Here is a 19534-nt window from a genome sequence, read left to right as displayed (position 1 = left end):
ACTTTACTATGAGAATTCTTTGAAATCTGGTTTTTGGTTAAAAAAAAAAAAAAAGCAGGTGGGAGCCTGGGTGGCTCAGTTGGTTAAGCAACTGCCTTCGGCTCAGGTCATGATCCTGGAGTCCCAGGATCGAGTCCCAGGATCGAGTCCCGCGTCGGGCTCCCTGCTGAGCGGGGAGTCTGCTTCTCCTTCTGACCTTCCTCCCTCTCATGCTCTCTCTCTACCATTCTCTCTCTCTCAAAAAAAAGAAATCTTAAAAAAAAAGCAGGTTTGCATACTACCCTCCAAGCTAGCCGTGTTTCTTTAATATATGATAGAATGTGATAAAATGTTTCCCTTTTACTCAACTTTTTCCTTCCTCCATCTTCCTAGCCAAGAAAAAGTCACCGGTAAGATAAAAGCTAGTGAAATATACCTTGTGGACCACCACATCTCCAGCCAGCCCAAGTGCCTCTCTTCACCACTTATGTTGGACACCAAAATACACCCCAGTTGCTTCTGCTCCACCAGTGCATCGTGCACCTGCGCCAGCTCCTGGAAATACAAAGAGTGCAAATGCTCCTCCTCTAAGAAGAGCTACTGCACTTGCTGCCCGTGGACTGGGCCAAGTGTGCCCAGGGCTGCACCTGCAAAGGGGCATCCAACAGGTGCAGCAGCTATGCCTAGTGTCGGGGAGAGCCTGCTCCCTGATGGAAATAGAGCAAAGTGTACAAACCTGCTGGGGTGTTTTTTTTTTTTTTTTTTTATGCTACCCTGAACCTATCACTACATTCTTTTTTTTTCTATGAAATATTTGAATGACAAAAACTCGTGTTGATTTTTTCCTGGCAAAAAAATAAATAGGTATGTAAAATAATATACTTCGTGAGCAAAATAATGGCATCAAAGCTGTGCTGTGAAAGGTGGCCAATATAAGCAAGTCTAGTCTCTTTTAAATTGTTCCATTCTGAAAGGCTTAAAATCTACCCAGTAAAACAGAGCCAGGACCAACTGCAGCCACCCCTCTACAACCTGGCCAACACCAATGCCCTATGGCTGGCCTTGAGAATGAATCTGGTATCTTAGGATGGGGTAGAGGGGTATAAGAGACTGAGGCAGGGGATACAGCAAGGAGGGAGTACAAATAAAAGCATCTCTCACCTGGGCTAGTTGCCTTGGTACAAAGTAAAGGCTGACTCCCTGTGTATTCATGGTTGGGTAATAGTCACTTCACTCTCTTTCTGGAAACGAGCTATACCCGCACACCCCTCCAGATGCTACAGGCATGAATAAAGGGGGATTGGTAAGAATAGTGTTTTACAATGATAATCAGCAGGGAAAGAATTCCTATTTGTTTCCTTGGTTAATGGGTGAGATGTTACTACATTGAGTCGATCACAACCAGAAAACTGGACTGAATCTGAGAGATGGCCCTGTGTCATAAAGCATCTGACTCCAGTTTTGAGGCTGACCACTGATAATTTTCAAGTCTCACCTCCACTTTTCCCTTCCATCCCACATTTGGGCAAGCTGATAGGAAAGTCCATGTGGCACCAGGGGAGAAGTTCAAGCTACACAAAATCTTGGCCTGGGTGTGGGAACACTCACCCAGTTCCACCCCCTAAACACAATAAAACTCAGGGCCACTCACCTTTGTTTTGCTGAAGTCGTTTTTGGACTAGCTTAGGTGTCTGAACTGCTCTTCTAGAAAGTCTCAATATGTGAATAATAAACTTCTTCCTACCTTCTTGGTGCATATGTGGCATCATCAGTCTTGACAGTGAACCAGTTTGGGGTGGATGCGGGTCCATCATGCCTCTGTGAAGTGAACACAACACTTTGCCTTTCACACTGGGTTGGTGACCAGGAAATTTCTCAGTCTGGTGTCAAAATCCACAAAGAACCCAGACTCGCATAGAAAGGTGGATATAAGTAGCAGAAGATTTTCACTGCTTTATAAACTCTAACATGCTAATCATCAAGGAGAGATGCCTAGAATACAAACTAGGAGGTGGTACCAGGAGAGTCTATCAGACTACTAAACTGGACATCTGCTATTTTTCCCTGCCCAGAATCCCTTTCCCCGACCAGCTCTGTCTCTGTCTCTCTCTCTCTGTTAACAGGACCTTGATTTCACTCTGAGGAACTACCCCTCCCACACTGTTAATCCCACCCCTGCGAATTAAGGTGGGTGTATGATACTGGTTTGGCCCGTCAGAGTACTGCACTTCCTTGACCACAGTGATTTTTTCCATGACAGCTACATAATCCTTACCAAGCTAATGAGTATAATACATGGATGCCTTACTGGAACTGAGAAAGAGGTTTCTTGCAGCTGGGGCTACTAAATTGGTGGCCATCTTTGCTCCCACAATGAGAGAAACATGAGAATGAAGTGATACAAAAGAAGATGAAGTAAAGAGAAAGAAATTGTTGTTGTTTTTAAGATGTTATTTATTTATTTGAGAGAGATGGGGGGAAGCACACAAGCAGTGGGGAGGGGCAGAGGGAGAAACAGACTCTCCACTGAGCAGGGTGCCTGAGGCGGGCTCCATCCCAGGACCCTGAGATCAGGACCTGAGCTGAAGGCAGATGCTTAATCGACTGAGCCACCAAGGTGCCCCAAGAGAAGTTGTTAATGATAACATTTCAGCACCCACACCCAGCCATTCCTGAATTTCTATCCTATGACATTTCACTTATGTGAACCAATAAATTCCTTTATTTATTTATTATTTTCTTAAAACAGCTTGATTTGGATTTTGGTCTGTTGTTTTTCAAAAAGTCTTGGCTAGTACTTGCTGAAGTGGAATTATCCATTGCTGGATCTTCTTGCATCCATCTCCCCCAGGACCACCTTGCAGGGAGAGACCAAATCATTGTGTTAGGCAAATATTTGCATCGGTCAAGATTCTTTCTTTCTGTTTTTTGTTGGTTTGTTTTGTGCAAAAGGTGTTTTTATTATAGTACAGGGACAGGACCCCTGGGGTAGAAAGAGCTGCTGTCAAGATTCTTTCAGTTGCAAGTGAGAGAAACCCAACTCAGTTGGTTTCTGCATAGAAGTATATCCTAAGGTTTTCAGATTATTTGCTGGCTTGCTATAAGGTCACTGGTTATGGTTGGAGAACATCTGGTGTTTTTTCCTTTTATCTTTTCCTTCTTCTTTCTTCTTCCTTCTTTTCTTTTACTTTAAGGGCATAGCTCGGCCAGCAACAAAGCCTCTTGAGGAGGGGAGGAACAATTCTGGTTCAGCTTGGTTGTTACAAGACACTTAGATTTACTCTGGTATGCACTGTGGAGTCGTCTGACTAGGGTTTGGGGTGGTTAGGTACTGGGGTCTGGCCAGGCATCCCTCTATTTATTCAATCTCAAGGTCTCTTCATGTGCTCTCTCCTCGTGAGTTAATTTCGGCTTCCTCACAGCATGGTGGCTTCAGAGCAATGGAACAGTTTACATTCCTGAAGGCTTTAGGAGGAAATATTTCAAGAGAACCAAGTGGAAGCTATATGATCTTTTCTGCCTAATTTTAAAAATGATGAGGCGGGCGCCTGGGTGGCTCAGTCGTTAAGCGTCTGCCTTCGGCTCAGGTCATGATCCCAGCGTCCTGGGATCGAGCCCCACATCAGGCTTCCTGTTCGGCGGGAAGCCTGCTTCTCCCTCTCACTCCCCCTGCTTGTGTTCCTGCTCTCACTATCTCTCTCTCTGTCAAATAAATAAATAAAATCTTTAAAAATAAATAAATAAATAAATAATAAAAATGATGAGGCATCGGGGCACCTGGGTGGTTCAGTCGTTGGGCGTTTGCCCTCGGCTCAGGTCCTGGTCCCAGGGTCCTGGGATTGAGCCCCACATCGGGCTCCCTGCTCCGCAGGAAGCCTGCTTCTCCCTATCCCACTCCCCCTGCTTGTGTTCCCTCTCTCACTGTGTCTCTCTGTCAAATAAATGAAATCTTTAAAAAAATTAAAATAAAATTTTAAAAAATTTTAAAAAATGATGAGGCATCACTTCCACTACTTTCTACTGGTTACAATCAAATCACTAAGGTTGGTCTAGATTCAAGGAAAGGAGCATAGACTCCACCTCTCCATGGGAGGAGTATCAAGGTCATTTGTAGAAAACAAGTGAGATGAGAGAGATTATTGCAGGCAACTTGGATAATACCATTTGCCACAATAACTAAAGTCATAAGAGATTAGATTACAAATTACAATGTCAAGTTACTAATTTACAGTAGGAGACCTAACTTTCCACTCACCCCAATACTCAGATCTGACAAAAATACCATTCTCCTCATATTAGGATCTGGTATAACACATTGTCAGGATGGTACTCAGTGAGAATGGAATCAGAGCACAGAAGCTTGGCTAGTCTTGAAAGGTATTTCCTTTCAGATGGGGCCGAATTTTGCAGCATTATTTACAACAACCAAGATATGGAAACAACCAGTGTCCACCCATAGATGAATAGATAAAGATATGGTATATGTGTGTGTATATATATATATACACACACACATATATGGTATATGTATAAATATATATAATATTACTCAGCCATAAAAAGGAATGATATCTTGCCATTTTTGACAACATGAATGGGCATAGAAGGTATTATGCTAAGTGAAATAAGTCAGACAGAAAAAGACAACATGATTTCACTAACATGTGGAATCTAGAACACAAAAAACAAATAGAAACAGTTTCATAGAGAAAAAAATTGGTGGTTGCTAGAGGGGAGGGGTGGGGGGGTGGGTGAGATAGATGAAGGGGATTAAGAGGCACAAACGTCCAGCTATAAAATAAATAAGTCACAGGGAAGAGAAGTGCAGCACAGGGAAAACAGTCAATCATATTGTCATGACTTTGCATGGTGACAGATGATAACTACACATATCTAGATAAACATTTCTTGATGTATGTAAGTGTTGAATCATTATGTTGTATACCTGAAACTAATATAATATTGTATGTCAACTACACTTCAATTAAAAAAGAAAAGCTGGGGCTAAGGTTGGTCAAATTGATGCCTTATTCCAAATGGTGCATATTTCTCTAGTAATCAGAACACTCGTGTGTTTATATAATTTGTGTCTTCAGCGGACAATGCTGGACAAACACCATCCGATATTTTTCTTTGGTTCTTTTTTAGATTCTATAGACCATCTTCCTTCTGTAACACAATTAAGTTACACTTTCTTTGTTTCTCAATCATATCTTCCTTAGACTATATTCTCCTAGATGAAAACACCTTGCAAGATATTTACAGGCTACTTATTGGCCAAGTAACTACATCAACAACTGGATTGGTTCATGCAACAGTTCTCTCTCAGAGGGAAACCTGATTTCCAAGCTCTGGGACATATCAGTGTAATACTGTGTTTCTGTTCACAGACCTTGTGCATTCCTTCATTTGGATTTTCCCTAATAAATATGAAGGATCTCGTCATATATTTTAAGTATTAACCATATTGAATGCCACATTTGAGGGGAATAGTCCCTGTGCTGTTACTTTTACTTTGTTTGTGGTTTCTTCCATTATGTTAAAGATAAAACAGTGATCATAACTTCACATACCAGATACAGTTACAAAATGCAACCTAGTTAAGCACTTTAACAATTCGCGGCCTGGCTCCACGACTTCTACTTCTGCATCCTTGGGCATGTTATTTGACTCTCTCCGCCTCCTTCTTATATATAAAATAAGGGTAATACATACGGGTAATAACAGCACTTACTAAGTTTTTAATTAAATCAACTTTCCTTACAGGCTTAGCTCAATGACGAGCACATAAAAAGCGCTCAGTGTCTATAGCTTTCAGTCTAGCGCCCAAACCTTGTCTAGATTCACGGCAGGCTGACTACGTTTTAACGACGCTCTGGAAAATCAGAGAATTTCTCTGGGGTGTCTTGCTTTCTTCAAAGCTGGGTGAATCCCAGCACCAAGTAGCAGCAGCCCGCGTCTAGCCATCGGGGCCACGAATCCGCCGCGCACGGGTCCCCGAGCCTCCCAGGGGAGGGGCACGCGGGGGTGGGGGGCTCCCCGGCTGTTCCGCCGGCCTCCCCCTCCCCCACCCCACCCCACCCCCGTCCCGCTTGCGGCCGCCGCCAGGGGGCGCGCTCCGATCCCGGCCGGCCTGGCGGCGGGGCCACCGCGCTGCCAGCGCGGACTTGGGGCCACGACGCGGGAGGCGGCGGGGAGGCCTGGCGGGAGGCGGGGACCAGGAGGCCTCGGCGGGGACAGCGGGCCGGGCCTGGCCCGGGCGGGCGGCGGGAGGGGGCGCTGCGGGGCCGACCGGCCGCGGCGCGGAGGAAGTGCCGTCTTCCCGCCGCCTCAGCCGCCTCAGGCACGCCGCGGGGGCCGCCTCAGCCGCGCGGGCCGCGATGTCTTCCCGGCCCGGACGCGACGACGCGGGGGCCGGGGGCGTGCGGCGGCCGCGGGAGCCGGCCGAGCAGGAGCTGCAGCGGCGCCGGGAGCAGAAGCGGCGGCGGCACGACGCGCAGCAGCTGCAGCAGCTCAAGCACCTGGAGTCCTTGTGAGTCCGCGCCGCTCCCGCTCCTCCGCCAGGCGCGGGGTCCGGGTGGGCCGGCGCCGCGGGGGCGGGGGAGGCTGGGTCCCCGGGGACCCGTGCGGCGCTGGCACCCGGACTTCCAGTCGCGCCTCCGCGGGGAGGGAAGGGCCGTTGCTCCGGCGCGCCGAGCGGCCTGGGCCGGCAGGGAAGCTCGGGCTTTATTTCCCCGCCCGAGGTCGGCGTGCGGCCGGGGCTCTGCTTAGCAATGAGGACCGTGTGGCACTTAGTAGGCGCTCGGTGGGGACTTGGGGACTGAACACGCGGCAGGTGCAGTGAGCGCCGCCGTCCTGCCCTTTCAGGGTTGTCGGTTGACAGGGCCCCCCGGGAGCCGGATAAAACCCCCGATCTCTTCATTCGCTGCTAGGAAGGGAAGAGAACACGCCGTCCTCTACCGTTAGTGCGGTGGCGAGGAGAGGGCTGGAGAATGGGGTGAGGGACTTGTCCCTAAAGATCCCAAAGGTGGAAGAGAGTGGAGACTTGTTCTCTTTAGGCTTGGGGGTGGTGGTGGTGGTGGTGGTGGTGGTGGTGGTGGTGGTTTACCAGCATGAAGGGTGGGGGCTACAAAGAGGCCAGTTCCGGCTCAACAAAAAGACTTAGGACCAGAGTCTCCTGTGGTTGCTGGTCAGCATGGCCTGACTTAAAGGGGCACCGTGCGCCCCCAGCTCCAGCGGGTTCGGGGAGAGAGCCCAGAACCCGCGGGAGGAGGGCGGGTTGTAAAGGAGATTGCAACATCAGGTGGGAGGTGGACCTTCCAGTTCTTTTCTGTGATTCTGTCTTTCTGTAATTAGCTTTAGAAGGCAAACTTGTAAGTTTGGTGCTCACGGAGTTCTTCAATACATACTTCGTTTCTATTTCAGGCACTTGCATTACCTAAGCTAAGATGATCACGTAAGGAAACGTCCTCAAAGGATTCAGATTCTTTATAATTAACCTGGGAGCTTTGACACAAAATGCATTGCACTGTTGGAGGCTGGCCTGCTTCTTTCAGTGTGACCCTTGAGCCATCAACTACCTTCCTTTTGAAAATAGTTGTAAATGGACTTTTTTAGGGAATGCCATTGCTAATAATAGATTTCACAATGTGTAGTTCCATCACACTCCTTTTCATCTTGGCAATAACAATTACATATTTTTCAGGAATTTGGATTTCTATTTGGCCATATGTTGTTTTTGTACAACTCCTGTGGCTCAGAGGATGTATTACTGGATTATTGGATTCATAGACTGTACTACCAAACTCCTCTTGGTCTCTGTGCATAAGCCATAGCATCAGTATTTTAAATGAATGGCTGCAGATGAACTGTATCATTTCCCCAGTTTGTGCAGATTTCCGTTGTTCTAGGTTACGCCACCACTTTGTGTTAGAAAATATTTTAAGCGTTTGCTTTGAAAAAAATTGCTGTACCACACCTGAGAAGCTAAGTCTCTTCATGCCTAGGTGTTTACTATGCAATCTTCGTGGGGCAGATCCTCTTCTGTCTGCTCAGAAAAGCTCTAGATTAGACTCCTGGCATTTGTCAGTTACTACCACCAAGTTGTTTTCTTCCACCTCTGTTGCTCCAGATCTTGGCCTCTGTGATGCTAGTGCTCCAGTCTTGAGGTGCCTCATAAGGTTCTTGAGAGCATGGATTTGTCTTCAACAAGGAACAGAAGCCAGCATTGTGAAGTGTGTGGTGTGACATATTCATCCATGGAGAAATTGAGGCACTGGGGGGGGGGGGGTTAAGTAAATTGCCCAAAGTACACAGTGAGAATGAATCATAATTCAAACCAAAGGTTTTTACATCCAAAGCCCATGAGGTTTCTACTCTGCCTTGCTTCCCATCTGCAGGATTCACATTAACCCTGATTTAGAACTGAAAATACTCCTGCTAGAATTCTATCTACTGAAAGAAGATAGAACATCTCCTTTTATCAGGACAGTTATAAAGACTTATTGTCACTTGTCACTTCTGAGAACAGTTTTCTTTCTTTCTTTTTTTTTTTAGATTTTATTTATTTGTCAGAGACAGAGAAAGAGAACGAGCACAAGCAGGGGAGCGGCAGGCAGAAGGAGAGTAGACTCCCCACTGAGCAGGGAGCCCGATGTGGGACTCAATCCCAGGACCCTGGGATCATGACCAGGGTTGAAGGCAGATGCTTAACCGACTGAGCCACAGGTGTCCTAAGAGCAGTTTTCATTTTATATGTGTTTTGGATTTAACTAGTTATATCCTTATGCCCTTAGTTCTCCCTTCTAGTACCTAGCAACATGCCCGGCACAATAATTGATTACTTCTGCAAGGAATAAGTTTTTATGTGGAATGTTTAATATTACCTGAATATCAAATTTAGTTTTGCCTATTGTACCTGCTCCTTTTTTCTGGGAGGAAAATAATCAACTTAATCAGGGCTAGATTGGAGGTTATATTCCTGAAACTATTACAGAAATAGCATTGATTGTTGAAACAGAAATCCAGCATATATAACTCTATAGCAGATATGAACTCCTAATAGCGTACTTTTTGGCTCCATTTTTCTTTCTTGGTCCCAAGTTATCTTTGGTTTTTCTTTCAGAGATGTATTAACCTGGGTTTATACTGACAGAGCTGTAATGTAGTTACCATTGATTTCATTTTTCTTTTGCAATTAAAAAGCATTTTGCAAGCTAATGCATGTAGATGTGAATAGAATGAAAAACAAAGCTCTCTCCCATTTATGATCCTTAGTTCCTATCCCTAGAGGCAAGCATGTGAGTAGTTTCTTTACTGTCCTTTAGAAGTACCTAAAAGGTGTGTGTGTATGTGGCCATATATAGTCTCCTTCCCATACACACAAGTAGAAGCTTACCAAATACAGTTTTGCTCCCTATTCCCTAACCCCACCCTTTTTTTGGCTAAACTGTTATGGAGATTGTCCCATATCAATATATAACTCACTTTTTAAAGATTTAGTAATGTTTATCTGTTGATAAAAGTAATACATTTTCATTGTAGGACACCTAATTACTCACCCTTGCTTCACCATCTGGGTGCAGCAATGTTGAAGCTCTCACATTTCCAAGTTTCTGGCGTCTTCACAATTTTAAGCCAACTGCTATGCCCAGATGTCCTCAGTAAAATGTTCTTTGTGGGGTGTTGAATGGACCCAGGATGTCTGGTTATCATGTTTCTTTTTTACATTCTTATTTTCCTTTATGGTCCCATAGGCATTTACAGTTAAAAGCCAAATAAACACCCATGTGGTGTATGTTATAGCTAGAAGCGGGTCAGTACTGGAAAGTGAACATGAGCATTTGGTACTAATTATCCAGATTTGGAATCCAGAAGCCTTTTGGGGCAGTTCCGGCAGAGTAATGGGAAGTGAAAATGAATTGGGAGCATAAGCATGATGTATATGTCCCCTTGGGGGGGTCTGAGAGCTCAAAGGGAAAGTACATTCCTACACATCATCCCTCTGCTTGTTCAGGCAGCATTCTTACTGCATGCTGCCTGTCATCGGGGCACCGTGCAGTGGTCCCGGACCCCAGGTCCAGTGAGGTCAGACAGGCACAGAGGGCTGTCAGAGAGCTGAGGAGCAGGTGGCTCACTCTGCAGGCAGGGTGGGTGGGCAGGATTTGAACCAGGAGCTGCAGAGAAACAGGAGAGGAAGCCTCTAGGACAGATCACCTCCACTTCCTTCCCCTGCAACAGGCCTTTCCCTCCAGCTTTGCTCCTGCCCCCCCTGTGCTGCCCCCAACCAAGTTAGAAAAGATTTCTCAATTTTCCCCCACCATGTGCCTCTTCAGTGTTGAGTAAGTGGAAGTTATGCTAGGTAAATAACCTGACAACTGTGACACTTTGGGAATCATGATTAGCTCAAAGGTCTTCTTCCTTCACATTTCCCCTGCAATCTCTTGCTTTCTCTTCTTCAACAATAAAATCACTTTGCTCAGACACCTAGTAATTACCTCAGTGAATTTCAGTTCTAGATCTCCACAGGATGTGGAGTAGCATCAGTTTATTTATATGGGACCTCTGCTGGGCATATTTTATTAACTGCTTTAGACATAATGCAGTTTTGAGGTTTTACTAAAAATATCCTTTTTATTTTGGTCTGCAGTGCTCACTAAAATGTGTTACGTTCCTGTTAACATGATCGATGATGTTTTTTCTTTTCCTTTCTAGTTATGAAAAACCTCCTCCTGGGCTTATCAAGGTCAGTGTGAAATTTGTGCCTTTGGTCATTCTCTTAGACATATTTGACTCAGTGCTCAGACTCAGTTACTTGTTATAAAAACCTGTTGCATAAGGTTTTGGACGCCCTTTTATGGTAACCCTGCTTCTCCCTGCAGATGCCAGTCAGTTCATACACTTTGGGCTTTCTGTGTCCAGCCTGTGCCTTTGTAGAAATGTAATCAGCCGTGTGTCTGTTCCCTAAGAGACGGTGGTAGCCCCACATGTTCATCAGCCATCGGTCCCCTTCTCCCGCCCTCTCTCTCTTGCTGTGGCTGCCATCTTCTCACAGCTGTGCTCCTTCTCTGACTTGCTGCTGCTTTCCTGAGTATCATCAGCTCAGAGAACAGTAGTCTCTGAGGAGACTGGAAGGCCCTCTAGTCCAGCCCCTGGTGCAGGACACCCCCCTAACCACCCCCGCCCCCCAACCCCCCACCCCTGCTCCGCAACAGCACCTGGCCCTAGAGTCCAGTATCTGTGGGAGGGAGACTTAGAGGGCTCAGTGGAGGTCAGGACAGCTTTCTGCTTGCTCACATTCAATGAAAAGAAAAGATTACAAAACCTTCTTTCATTATAAATGTAATATGCATGGGAGCTGAAAACAATCAGAAGGTAAAAAAAATAATAACAACAATACCTTAATTGTGTAATGAAGTTATTTGGTGGTGAAAGCACACTTCATAAATACAGCAGGTGCGAGATTGTAAAACATGACAGTGGCCTCCGAGGGATAATAATCTTTTTTAATTTAACATGTTATTTTTATTTCAGGAAATCTTGTTTAATTCTATACTTTGCTTCATTCCACAAGGCTTTTAAGGTAGCAGAAAAGTTTGTGATCTGAATCTAATTTTTGTGATCTAGAATCAGGATTTGGAGCTCACAAATCATTCCTAAGTGAACAATACTAGTAATATTTCTCTAAGAGTAGCTGTGTCATTTTCATGATATGGTTCTTCTGGTACATTTATTTCTGGTTTTTCTGTCAGGTATAATTTGTCTTTCTTTCTAGTACTTGAGAGGGTAACTTAGGAGGACATGGCGTGTCCAGCCCGTGAGAAAGGCAGGCAGGGCTGTGTCCTGAAGCAGGTGGGAGAGAATGCCGGTGCTTTTTTGCCATGTTGTGGACACGTTGTTTCCTTTTTTAGGAAGATGAGACTAAGCCAGAAGACTGTATACCAGATGTACCAGGCAACGAACATGCCAGGGAATTTCTGGCTCACGCACCAACGAAAGGACTCTGGATGCCACTGGGGAAAGAAGTCAAAGTTATGCAGTGTGAGCACGGGAGAGTTGCAAGTAACCCTCCTCCATACACGCAAGTTATATACCACAATTTACAAAGCGCGTTTACTTCCTTTTTTTTTAATTTGTTCTCACCGCAGCCCTGTTAAGTCAAGGCACAATCTCTGTTTCATAGTTAAGGAAGCTGACCTGCATATGTTAGTGAGTGGTCCGAGGTAAGAGGTAGAGAGGAGCATTGACTCCAGGGCTTCTGACTCCAAAGGCTGGGGTCATTCACAGGGACCATAGCTACCTTTGGAGTTCACTCTTCAGTAATATTCCAGTAACAAAAAGGATATTCTGTTGTAGAAATGCCATGAGGGACAAGGAATGTGTTGGAGGGCAGGTCCCTTTGGGTCTTGCATCATTCGCCCCTCATCAGTGATGCTAAGGTTTCATCCATGTAACTTGGGAGGAGCTGTGAGCCCAGAGGGTGGGTCCAGAACAGGTGTGCTGTGCATGCACACCCCCACCCCACCCCGGCCGCAACACTTTCCATCTAGCATAAGATAGTATTTGAAGAAAGGGTACTGCTTCAAATACTGCTTCTGTTTGTACAGAGATTCTTCATACACATAATTAAAATAGTTCCAGTCATTTTTTCTCCATTTCCACTTACAGCTCTTTTACTTCGTTATTTTGATATTTATATTCATATGTCTAAGATCATATATTGTATTGATTTTTCAGGTTTAGGTGTTGTTTGTTGACACTGTACAATGGAAGAGGAGAATTTAGCTCTCTCCTGGTCCTACCACACACATGTACCTTTACTATATCACATCTTCCCCAAAATGTTTTTTTCATAATTTTGGTTAGATAAGTCTTTAATGTTTATTTTATTATGATTATATCCAGAGCTGAGTCATATAGTAAACTGATTACTTTTCCTTTCATGCATCCTGAAGAGTTCCCTCCTTTCCCCTGATTAATGGTTGTCTTGTTTTTGGTATTTGTGTGTGTGTGTGTTTTGTTCCGTTGTTATTGTTTTTGGTTTCCATGTACTGCTTTCTTACTCAACCTCAAATTGTTCAAAGATTGACTCTTAAGACCTTCAAATGCGTTTTTTTAAATTAAATATTTTATTTATTTAACAGAGAGAGAGAAAGAGAAAGAGAGAGAGTACAAGCAGGGGGAGTTGCAGAGGGAGAGGGAGAAGCAGTCTCCCCGCTGAGCAAGGAGCCAGATGTGGGGCTGGATCCCAGGACCCCGGGATCACAACCCGAGCTGCAGGCAGATGCTTAACCGACTGAGCCACCCACGTGCCCCAAGACCTTCAAATGCTTGAGGCATTCTATTAATTTCATCCTCTGAAAATGGTTGCTCCCATGCTTATCATCCAGGGATCTCCCTTCACTTTGTGTTTTGAATTGAATGTTTGTGTCCCTCAACAAATTCATATGTTGAAGCCCTAATATCTAATGGGATGATATTTGGAGATGGGGTCTTTGGGTTGTGATTAGGATTAGATGAAGTAATGAGGGTGGCTCTGATGATGTGATTAGTTCCTTTTAAGAAGAGACCAGAGAGCTTGCTCTCTCTCCACTGTGTGAGGACACACTGTGAGAGGACACAGCTGTCTGTCAGCCAGGAGAGTAATCATCAGAAAACAACACTGTTGGCACCCAGATTGTAGATTTCCAGTGTCCAGCACTGTGAGAAAATAAATTCCTGTTGTGTAAGTGACCCAGTCTATATTTTGTTAGGGGGGCCCTGAACTGAGACACAACCATTCTACAGTTTCCCTTAGTTTCTGTCCTATGTTGAATCTCCTGTTTCCTGTATGTTGAGTCATCTTCTTTGTTGTTATAATATCTTGTTATGGTGGAGCCAAGACCATTAAATGGGGAAAGGACAGTCTTTAAAAAAAAAAAAACAGATATCCCCATGCAAAAGAATGAAGTTGGACCTTTATCTAATACCATATACAAAATTTAACTCTAAGTGGATCAAATGTTAAATGTTAAGACCTAAAACTATGAAATCTCTTAGAAGAAAATATATGGCAAAGCTGTACAGAATTGGATTTGGCAGTGATTTCTTGGATCAAACACCAACGGTACAGGCAACAAAAAAATTGACAAATTTGACTTCATGAAAATTTCAAAATTTTTTGAATAAGAAACATGAGTAAAAAGGCAGCTTTCAGAATGGGAGAAAATATTTGTAAATCATATCTGATAAGGGATTCTATCTAGAATATATAGAGAACTCCTAAAAACAATGAAGAAACAAACAACCTGATTAAAATTTGGTAAAGGACTTATTGAATAGACATTTCTCTAAAGAAGTTATATAGATATCCAGTAAGCCCATGAAATGATTCTCAGTGTCAGTAATCATTAGGGAAATACAAATCAAATCTACAGTGAAATACCACCTCAGACCCATTAAGATGGCTACTATCAAAAAAACAGAATGTAACAAATGTTGGCACATGTGCACAGCCTTCTAGGTTCCCAGGATTGTGTCAGCATTTTTGAAAGCCCTCTATGGACATCTCATTCCCTGGATCTTTTACATTTTTAGTTGGGCTCCTGTTTATCCAATGATATCACAGTCATTGGCAACTGTGATGTTAAAACAGTTGCAGGTGATTGTTTTCAACAAATATCCTGAGGGATTGGGCTTTTCCTGTAAAGTAAACTATGACTGGTTACACAGAAACAACACCCTGTCAGTGTGGCTCTATCCTCTGAGATTAGGGTTTTTTGGGGGGCTCAAAACCTGGTCTTACCCTATTGAGGTCGCAGGACTGTTGCTTTTCATAGCTGTCATGGTTGCAAGGCTGTTGGTTTTTAAGATTATAATGGAAATCAGGAGAGAGGGCTGGGAGTAGGTCTGGTTAAAATGCCAGGAATCCTGCTGTTCTTATCAAGCGTCACTAGCTTTTCTTGAATTAATGCTCCTCAGATTGTGGCAAACCTTTGGTTAATTTCAAGAGTTTCAAATAAGTTGATTTGGGCAAGTTTATGACTATTTTCAGTGCTTTTATGAAGGTTGTCACTTGGCCATTCTTGAAGAGCTTTCTGGCTTATTCCTTTTGAAAAGAATCCTCTTCACTGTCATTTTTATGGGATGTCCGGAAGGGAATGAAAGCAAGTAAATGTGTTTAGTAGTCTGTCATCTTACTCAGAAGTCTACAGCTTTTCTTTTTTTTTTTAAGTTTGAAGACCACTGCTCTGTTTTATGAGGTGGTTACTTATATTTCAATTACCATTTTTTAAAAAATATTCATTTATTTGTTTTAGAGAGAGGGAGTGAGCATGCTTGAGTTGGGGAAGAGGCAGAGGGAGACACTCTTGAAGCAGACTGTGTGCTGAGCCTGGAGCCCTACCTGGGGATTGATCTCATGACCGATGAGTTCATGACCTGAGCCAAAACCAGGGTTTGGATGCTTAACAGACTGTGCCACCCACGTGCCCCCATTTCGATTACTGTTTTATAGTTATTTGCATTGATTTAGAAAATAAGTGTCTGGGTTGGGACCAGAGCCAGTTTTACTTGTGATTTTCAAGGGCCTGCAGGGGAAACAATGATGTGTTGATAATGGTCGTATGATTTTGTGAAATTTGCCAAGGCAAGATATTTTTTTTCCTAAAGAGCCCCCCACCTCCATAATTTAAACTCAGGCCCCACAAAATTTTGACTTATCCCAAATGGGATAAAAGACACATATACATCCTTTCATTGGTTTTATTGATTATAGTGTTATCTAGAACAGTGGTTCCAAACTTTAATATGTTTATAAATCACCAATTAATCTTTTAAAATTTTGGTATGTTTCAGTATTTCTGCAATGGGTCTAACACTATGCATTTCTAACAATCTCCCATGTGTTGCTGATTTTGCTTGCCCATGACCACATTTTGAATAGCAAGAATCACCTTTCCTTTAACGGTAACAGAATTTTGAACACAAAGAACTTTGGTTTGAAGGAGTATAATCCTCCTTTCCTGAACTTTAAAATGTTTGGGGAGTTCAAGACAGGGACAGCTCAGAGGCAGTCAATAAAGTATCTCCAAACTTCATTCTTTTTCAATGGTTTCCTGCATCCAACCCTCAAAATTAAAAAGGAAAGCATCCCTTCTCTTTCACTTCATACTTTGAGTAGCTGCCAGCATGGGGCAACCCTGGCTGATCTTACCCACTCTTCCTGCTTCCTGACTTTCTTGGTTGGAGTTCCTTAATGTTCAAACACAGGGTCTCACTTAGCTCACCACTCATTTGACTTCCTCATTTGCCTCAAATCCAAATGGTTCTGAGAGGACGAAAGCAGGTGAGAGAAGTAATGAGGGTCTCACCCATTCCTGCTTTGTTCACCACTTCATTTTTCCCATGTCAGCATCTAATGCCAAGTCTGTACTCACTGAAATTCCATGAAGGTGCATGTTTCCCTCTTTTGCCCTGGAAGGTGTGTATGCATTTTCCTGTTATGTCTCCTTCCAGTTCCTCATCAGGGCCGTCTGCTTCTAATAATAAACCTTTTTACAAAGGACAGTTCCCTATTGAGCAGGTGAGGCTATATTAGAGTGCTAATGGAATTAACATTTTAAGATAATTTGTGATTTGTTTTAATTAAAGGTGAGGGATTTTTTGCAGTAGTTGCCTCAATCAGAGAAAGAAGCTATTTGCTCGTGTCTAAAATTGTAAATGAGAATCACAGTCCCTTGATGAATAGAAGAGTCCTCCTCTGAAAAATACAATAAGCTACAGCCTAAAAACAATTTCACTCTTTATAGGACTTTTACATTGGATTGCTTAATACCTATTGCTTGGGGAAGCAGTTAGTTTCCCTTTATTTTCTAGGATCTTACATGGTTTATCCACTCATTGCATTTGCTTTTAGAATTGGAGTTTAATGAAGAAAAACTTTAGTATGATATACTGATTCTTCATCTTCATTAAATGAAATTGTTATCTTACAGAGATATTTCCTTTTTTCTTTGTTTTTAGGTTGGCGTTGTAAACGGTATGGTCACCGAACAGGCGACAAAGAATGCCCTTTTTTTATCAAAGGCAACCAAAAGTTAGAACAGTTCAGAGTAGTAAGTAGAACCCCACCTTGCCAATTTACATTTTTCAGAAATAATGAATATTAATGAAACAGGCAGTAATCCGTGAACTGGAAGTTCACATAAAATACATTCCCAGAAGCTTTTTGGCCAGAGTATCTGGTGTTGACTACATCTCTTCTTAAATTACATTTGTGTGACAGTTAACAAAAAACTAACTTTTTATTAAAGTGTTTTTTGTTTATACCTTGAGAATAATGATTCTTTTTCTAAAGCAGACTTTATTTATTCAATCACTTGTTTTAACTTATATAAAAAATCATGTTTCATTACTAAAATTAGGGTTTAGTTTCCCAGTCTTTATTTTTATTTATTTATTTATTTTTTAAAGATTTTATTTATTTGTTTGACAGAGACAGCAAGAGAGGGAACACAAGCAGTGGGGAGCGTGAGAGGGAGAAGCAGGCTTCCCGCGGAGCACCACCTAGGCACCGCAGTTTCCCAGTCTTTAAAGACAGTCTTAAATTATAAGCTAGAGGTGTGTATATAAATTATATATGGTCTTCAGTTGACAGTAAAATAGATATATCATTCCCTCACTTTATTTTAATAGAGTCTTCTCCTAAAGGTGTTAATTTACCACTCAGTAACTTCTGCCAAGTGATATATGCCACTGTCTAGATGTACTGAAGTCATCAGCATATATCAAACTGGGGCCAACATTCACTAAAATTTTTAAGACATTTAAAACATTGTGGGGTGCCTGGGTGTTTCAATCCATTAAGCGTATGCCTTTGACTCAGGTCGTGATCCCAGGGTCCTGGCATTGAGCCCCACATCCAGCTCCCTGCTCAGTGGGGAGTCTGCTTCTCCCTCTCCTTCTGCCTCCCCCCCTGCTCATGCTCCCTGTCTCTCAAATAAATAAATAAAATCTTTTTCATTTAAACCACTGTGGCTTTATTTTATTTTGTATTTTTTTAAAATTTTTAATTTATTTTTTGACAGAGAGAGACACAGTGAGAGAGGGAACACAAGCAGGGGGAGTGGGAGAGGGAGAAGCAGGCTCCCTGCAGAGCAGGGAGCCCGATGCAGGGCTCAATCCCAGGACTCTGGGATCATGACCTGAGCCGAAGGCAGATGCTTAACGACTGAGCCATGCAGGTGCCCCATTGTGGCTTTATTTTAATAATCTGAATTAATATTTTTGATCACTCATTCCACTTCTAGGTGGAATGTCAGTTTTTACAGATATTATATAAAATATAGTTTGGTGATAAATCTCAAAAACTTTGAAGATATTCATTTTTTTTTTTTGGCTCAGAAATCCCACTTAAGGAATTTAAGGATATAAGAGAACATCAATATATACACAAGTATTTATGAATAAGGATATGTATATATAAGGATAACTCTTATATCCAGAAACAATGGAAACTAAAGAAAAATCGGAAACAATAGTCCAACATATGAACATCAATTTCTGTAGCATGCAAATTATTTAGTCATTAGAAATTATTATTTATATTTTTTGAGATTTTATGTTTAAGTAATCTCTACACCCAACCAGGGGCTTAAACTCACAACCCTGAGATCAAGAGTCTCATGCTGTACTGACTGAGCCAGCCAGGTACCCCAGGAATTATGTTTTAGAAGACATTATGTGAGGTGCCTGGTTGGCTCAGTTGGTTAAGCGTCTGCCTTGGGCTCAGGTCATGATCCTGGAGTCCTGGTATCAAGTCGTACATTGGGCTCCCTACTCAGTGGGGAGTCTGCTACTCTCTCCGCCCTTCACCCCACTCATGCTCTCTCTTGCTCCCTCTCAAATAAATAAATAAAATCTTAAAAAAAAAGACCTAATGTCATGGGAAAATGTTCATGAAGACATAAGTGAAAAACAATAGAGTTGTATATATAGGAGGATTATAGTTTTTCATTAACTAATAATGATTGAAAGAAAGAGATCAAATGTTAATAGTAATTATCCCCAGGTAGGGAGGTAATAGGGCTTTTTAATTTTTTTAATTTTTTAAAGATTTTATTTATTTATTTGACAGAGGGAGAGACAGCGAGAGAGAGAACACAAGCAGGGGGAGTGGGAGAGGGAGAAACAGACTCCCACTAAGCAAGGAGCCAGATGTGGGGCTCGATCCCAGGACCCTGGGATCATGACCTGAGCCGAAGGCAGACGCTTAACAACTGAGCCACCCAGGCGCCCAATAGGGCTTTTTTAAAGATTTATTTATTTTCAAGAGAGAGAGAGAAAGAGAGTGTGTGTGCGTGTGCACACAAGTTGGGGGAGGGACAGGGAGAGAATCTTCAAGCAGACTCCCTGCTGAGTGCGGAGCCCATTGTGGGGCTCAGTCTCATAACCCATGAGGTCATGACCTGAGTGGAAACCAAGAGTTGGACACCCAACTGACTGAGCCACCCAAGTGCCCCAGTAGGTTTTTTTTTGTTTTGCGGGGTTTGAACTCACAACCTTGAGATCAAGATCT

General features: G+C 43.0%; 1 protein-coding gene and 1 pseudogene across 1 annotated transcript in view; both read left to right on the top strand.

Annotated features, from left to right (window-relative positions):
- Positions 1–328: 328 nt before the first annotated feature.
- Positions 329–666, top strand: LOC114200225 (metallothionein-1 pseudogene; annotated as a pseudogene).
- A 5581-nt stretch (positions 667–6247) lies between these two features.
- Positions 6248–19534, top strand: part of LOC114200209 (retinitis pigmentosa 9 protein-like) — a 28549-nt gene continuing 15262 nt past the window's right edge. The window contains exons 1-4 of the mRNA XM_028092256.2: positions 6248–6511; positions 10693–10723; positions 11889–12018; positions 16981–17072. Coding sequence (XP_027948057.1) covers positions 6360–6511; positions 10693–10723; positions 11889–12018; positions 16981–17072 — 405 coding nt within the window. The 5' untranslated portion in view covers positions 6248–6359. The remainder of the gene's footprint in view (positions 6512–10692; positions 10724–11888; positions 12019–16980; positions 17073–19534) is intronic.

This window comes from Eumetopias jubatus, unplaced genomic scaffold (assembly GCF_037043125.1).
Source record: "Eumetopias jubatus isolate StellerSeaLion01/CBP00866 unplaced genomic scaffold, mEumJub1_p1.0 scaffold_14, whole genome shotgun sequence".
In the NCBI taxonomy this organism is placed as follows: Eukaryota; Metazoa; Chordata; class Mammalia; order Carnivora; family Otariidae; genus Eumetopias; species Eumetopias jubatus.
This window is presented reverse-complemented; position numbering and strand designations above follow the sequence as displayed.